This window comes from Zingiber officinale, chromosome 8B (genome assembly GCF_018446385.1).
Source record: "Zingiber officinale cultivar Zhangliang chromosome 8B, Zo_v1.1, whole genome shotgun sequence".
In the NCBI taxonomy this organism is placed as follows: Eukaryota; Viridiplantae; Streptophyta; class Magnoliopsida; order Zingiberales; family Zingiberaceae; genus Zingiber; species Zingiber officinale.
The window spans coordinates 47,848,180-47,853,731 of NC_056001.1; the positions used below are offsets into that span (position 1 = coordinate 47,848,180).

Genomic DNA, 5,552 nt, shown 5'->3' on the forward strand with positions numbered 1-5,552 from the left:
GGAATTAAAGTAAATAAAATTTTATAAGTAAAAAATGGAAATAAAATTTTTTAGACATAAAGATTATATACAAAATTAAAATTATGATTAAAAATTTTTCTCTAATTTACTCCCAAAAGAACGTCATAATTTATTTATAAAGTAACGGGAGCGGAGGGCGACGCGTGAAGTAAACAATTTTCTGAAAACATCAAAAATTTACAAAATATACCACCTAAATCTTTATTATGCGATTCGTAATTAATTATGGACCAAATTAAAAAAAAAAGTGCGAACGGATTTGAACGGCAGCGGATGAGCGTTATTGGCCGGTCGCCACCAAAGTCATCACTGTCACCAAACACTCTCTCCCTCCTCTCCCACCTGCCCCCGTAAAACTACGTCCGTTCCTTTTGTACATCTCCTCCACTTCCGCCAAATCGATCGCTGATTGCGCTTCCGGCGACGTCTACGGTGGGCGTGGCGGAAGCAGATAAAGAAAGTCAGATTTTTTCTGGGGTTTTGGAGTGTTTAGGCTGTGGCGAGGATCGAAGTCCGTGAGATTTTTCAGGCTCTGCTTTGTCGGTTCCTTCGTTGTTATCGACGCGAGGGCTCCGTCCGAATCATCGCCTCTTCTGTCGGATTCTCCGCCTCCGCGTGCCCTAAAGATCCCTCTCTGATCACCTCGAGGGATTGCGTCGTTCGTGAAGATGATCGCCTCTGTGAATCACTCCACCGCCGGGATCGGCGTGATTGGTCTCGTCCGGCACAGGGTGCCTTGTGTTAGACCTCGGATCGCGTCCGCTCATCCCGTATCTGCGATCACAAACCTTGGTTTGTCAGTTTCCTCCCTGAAACCCCCTTATCTCGCGATTCCCAAGGGGCTTGGGCTTGGCTTCGTCCGGAGAGATGGAGCTTCGTCGGCTGCGGAGCCCCGGGGTCTCCATTTCAAGTGCGAGGCTCACGAAGCTGATAGATCGGAGGTCCCTGAGATCTCCGCTGGGGAGGCTCGTTCGGTTGCCGCCCGGAGGGTAAAGATCGGCATCTACTTCGCCACTTGGTGGGCTCTCAACGTCGTCTTCAACATCTACAACAAGAAGGTCCTCAACGCCTTCCCTTACCCATGGCTAACGTCCACCCTCTCCCTCGCCACGGGCACCCTCATCATGCTTATCTCCTGGGGGACCAGAATTGCCAAGCCCCCCAAGACCGATTTCAATTTCTGGAAAGCCCTTGCACCGGTGAGAGAGATAAAATATTCATTTTTTTTCTTCTAATTTTCTTTCCTTTTTCTTTCCCCCCTCCCCAATGTGCTATCGATTTAAGGCGTTCCGATGTATATGCAATTTTTCATGGATCAGGTGGCGGTGGCACACACGATCGGGCATGTGGCGGCGACGATAAGCATGTCGAAGGTGGCGGTTTCGTTCACCCACATAATCAAAAGCGGGGAGCCAGCTTTCAGCGTGTTGGTCTCACGGTTTCTGCTGGGAGAGACTTTCCCTGTGCCGGTTTACCTCTCTCTAGTCCCGATCATTGGTGGATGTGCTCTAGCTGCTGTGACAGAGCTCAACTTTAACATGATTGGTTAGTAGATGGATTAATATCACTTCTTTTGCAACGGTCGATTTTTTTTCAATCGGATAATATTGTTGAATATGATTGGTTAGTAGATGGCTACCATAAATATTGTCGACAGCTTGATCATTCGTTTCCTTTTCTTTTCTTCTTATGCCAAAATATCAAAGATGTGGCAAAGATGAAATATTCCGCTTTCCCCCCTCGTCCTTGAAGCAGAACAAACTTTTACATAATGAACTGCTTAGTTGGCGAAGTATATATATAAAAGAATTGTCTCAGTCTACCTTCTCTTTTTTGATCACATTACTTTTGGCTTAATTTTCAAGCCGTCGTTGTTGAATAATTGGATTGTGCTTTCTTTTGTGCAATTTGACCACTCTGTGGTTGAAGGGCTGCTACGGAACTTTAGTATGATAAAAAGATGACTTTCTTTAAGAGTTGGTAGGTGATGCAATTTTTTTTTTTTTTTTAATGGTAGGTGATGCAATTGTGTTCGTGTTGGTTTCAGGTTTCATGGGTGCGATGATATCAAACCTTGCGTTCGTCTTTCGCAACATCTTCTCAAAAAGGGGGATGAAGGGGACGTCTGTTAGTGGAATGAACTATTATGCTTGCCTCTCTATCCTGTCCCTGTTGATACTCACACCATTTGCTATCGCAGTTGAGGGACCCCAGATGTGGGCTGCAGGTTGGCAGACAGCACTTTCCCAGATTGGCCCCAACTTTGTTTGGTGAGAAACCTCTTGATTTGTTGTCCCATTGTTAACATCTAATTATGGCGGTAACCTAGACTACTGTCCCATTGTTATTTCTCACAGTTCTGCGTAAATGAAACTTATATTGTGGTATGAATTACATTGCTTTAGACATTACTCCTAAAATTCCTGAAACTACTGAGTAATCATGCCCTCATGTAACTGTTGTAGTTCTTCACTCATGCAATAATGTCATTTTTACCCTTGACTATAGCTTGTGTATTCTCTACTGACTGCTTAGTCTAATCACATGCACCCTGAAGGTTATTTACCCAATTAATGAACTATCAACTGTTTCATTTTCCTTTTTCTGTCTGACATCTGAAATTTATGTTGCTATGAACTTCTTCTAACATCATAGGTGGGTAGCTGCTCAAAGTGTCTTCTACCATTTATACAACCAAGTCTCTTACATGTCCTTAGATGAGATCTCTCCTCTGACGTTTAGCATTGGCAACACAATGAAGAGAATATCTGTCATTGTCTCATCCATCATAATTTTCCATACTCCTGTCCAACCTGTCAATGCACTGGGAGCTGCCATCGCCATTCTTGGAACTTTCTTGTATTCCCAGGTAAAGTTCATAATGTGTTATTCTTGTGGCACAGAGATCAGACAAAGGTCATGGAAGCAAAAAGGTTGAATACTATTTGATTGCATAACAACATAAATAATGTAGAAAAAGTTCTTGAAATCTAGGAAAATGATAGTTTCTTAGCACAGGCATGTCTTTATGCTTGTGCTTATTTTGGTTAAACAATTTTTTCGTAGTTTTAGTTTTATTGCCACTTTAAAAACTAAGGCATACAAGCAATGGATTCTCCTTTCCAAGATGATGAGCTCATGAGGGCTGCCAGTCAAGATTGAGATCCAAGATCTGAACAATTGACCTTGGAATCTTACAACCTGAACTGACTAAATGATTCTGATCCAAGATCTGAACTAGACTAGGATTTTATAAATCTACATTTATATCCTTTGGTATATCATTGTTTCTATGTAGTATTTTGATCTCAACAACCTTGACTAGATGATATACTGGCATTCACTTGGACTTTTTAAAGCTTAACGTTTAATAGCTTATTTTTTCCCCCATCATATCATTTAGAAAAGTTCACTTTATGAGATCCTTTTTAACTCCTAACTAAAATAATCTCTTTTAATTTTTCTTTTTCACTTATCTATCATATAATTATTAGCTTATAGTTGTTACTCATACATTGCATTCTTACACATTTACTAGATTAATAATTTTAATTATTCCTCATGATATTAGAATGATAAAAATATAGTGCTGATATTAATAAAGGGGATGCATATGATAAATTATGAATACCAAATAAAATTCTAAAGATATTTTAGTAATATTAAGGAGCTTAGGATTTTATTCCTACAAATATTTTGATAATTTTTAAGGATCTTAGGGTTTTATTCCTATGCTTCGATCATACAATCTGAACCTATAATCCTTTCCCTATTCCTAATTTAGATCTTGACAACCTTGCATGCATGGGATGAAACAAAACTATTCTGAACTTGCAACTGGGCATGATCAGGATGATTTTATACCATCCTCAAAGATTGAACTGAAAACTACGTCTCTCAGATTATGAAATATGAAATTGAGCATTGTTCTACTCTTCTAAATTTAGTGTAGAGAAATCCATACTCGTGTTAAAAAATTGGATATGATTTCTTACTCGTTTTTGCCCACTAAATACGGTCAATGCAAACTCAATCATTCAACTAAAAATGTAGTTTTGGAGGCATTTCCGGATAAGCTTAGTACTTTTAGCAACCATCACGATACTATGGGATTAATTGTAATTGAATAGGATTGTCTTAAGCATTGTGGTTACTCTGTAAATATCAAAACACCTCATTCTTTGGGACGAATGCTTTAAGTTGCCTGCTTCTTTTGCTGGTTAGGATGGAAGCACAAGCAAGAAATGCACTCTATTTATAATTTATCTTCACCTTTGTTTGTTTAGGTGATTTAGAAGATTATATGTTATCAAATAAATTCCTTTTCCGTCTTGCTTTCCAGGCGAAGCAGTAAAATATTACAAGGCATGGATATAAAGTGGGCGGCGGCTTCAGTAGTAACAGGCTTTGGTCAAGGAGATTTTGTGATGAGTTCGATAGCAGCCTCCTCTTAGATTATACTACGAATATATCTAGATTTGTGGATTGGGCATATTAATTATGCTATTTTATTTTTTATTTTTTTTAAACATGTTTATGCTCCTGACGCTTCTCATCAGGCAGTTGTAGAATTGCTTTAATTTCCAGTTTCAATAGTTTGCTACAATAATACATGTTTGGCAAGTTGTATTGTTGGGAAAACCCTTTATCAGAAAATGATGTTTGCTTAGCTACCTTCAATATATTAAAGCTTTCCTTTGTATTAAAAAGAAGACAAATTGTTTAGTGGGGACTTAAAACTAATATTATTATTTCATGTTATCATGATGGGTTAAATAATTGAATTTAATGGTTACCGCTCTGTGTTAGAGGAGAAAATTTTATGTTCTTTCCTTTTTTTTTTAATCGAGTAAGCTTACGCATAAAATCTGCATAGTGGCTTAGGAAAGAGAGTGGAGCTAGAATCCCGTGGCTAGTAATAAGTTTGCAAAGATAGAGCATCCCTTTCTTAGGTGCAAACAAATAGAATAATATTCGAAATCTGTTTTTCTAAGGTGCAAACAAATAGAATAATATTCGAAATCTTTTCTAAGGACGAATAATATTAAAATATTTGAGTTTGATATATATATATATATAGTATTGATACTGTGCGCGATGTGTACAGTACGTAACTGTGCGCGTCGCGCACAATATCAACTTCTTTTTTATTTTTTGTTAGAGTTGTGATATTCATCTAGAATTTTCATCTAGAAAATTCATCTAGATAGACACATAAATGATGGGGCCCACAAAAAGTGAAATGATGGGTCCCATCTTTATGTGTCTATCTAGATGAATTTTCTAGATGAAAATTCTAGATGAATATCATTTTTCTTTTTTTTAATTTTTAAATTAAAAAATAATTAAAAAATTTCTTTACGATTTTATTTAAAGGGTTCAGGCTTTAGGTATAGTGTTAAAGTTATTTTTTTTTATAGATTTTACCTATAGGGTTTAGGCTTTCTAATTAGGTTATAGTGTTTGGTTAAAAAAAAAAAATTAAAATAAAATTAATTTAAGTATTTATTGAGTATTGTAATGAGTTTAGG

At 37.6% G+C, this 5,552-nt stretch overlaps 1 protein-coding gene across 1 annotated transcript; it reads left to right on the forward strand.

The window, feature by feature from the left end:
• The first annotated feature begins 307 nt into the window (after nucleotides 1-307).
• LOC122015000 (glucose-6-phosphate/phosphate translocator 1, chloroplastic-like) lies at nucleotides 308-4,701 on the forward strand. The gene is made up of 5 exons (XM_042571593.1): nucleotides 308-1,220; nucleotides 1,341-1,566; nucleotides 2,069-2,291; nucleotides 2,677-2,890; nucleotides 4,364-4,701. The coding sequence occupies exons 1-5, from the start codon at nucleotides 690-692 to the stop codon at nucleotides 4,373-4,375; spliced, it is 1,206 nt and encodes a 401-aa protein (XP_042427527.1). The 5' UTR covers nucleotides 308-689; the 3' UTR covers nucleotides 4,376-4,701.
• Nucleotides 4,702-5,552: the final 851 nt, after the last annotated feature.

Coding starts and splice junctions, on each gene's coding strand:
- LOC122015000 (XM_042571593.1), top strand. CDS start 690: ATGATCGCCTCTGTGAATCACTCCACCGCCGGGATCGGCGTGATTGGT. Junction 1,567..2,068: donor GCTCAACTTTAACATGATTG/GTTAGTAGATGG, acceptor TGTTGGTTTCAG/GTTTCATGGGTGCGATGATA. Junction 2,292..2,676: donor ATTGGCCCCAACTTTGTTTG/GTGAGAAACCTC, acceptor CTAACATCATAG/GTGGGTAGCTGCTCAAAGTG.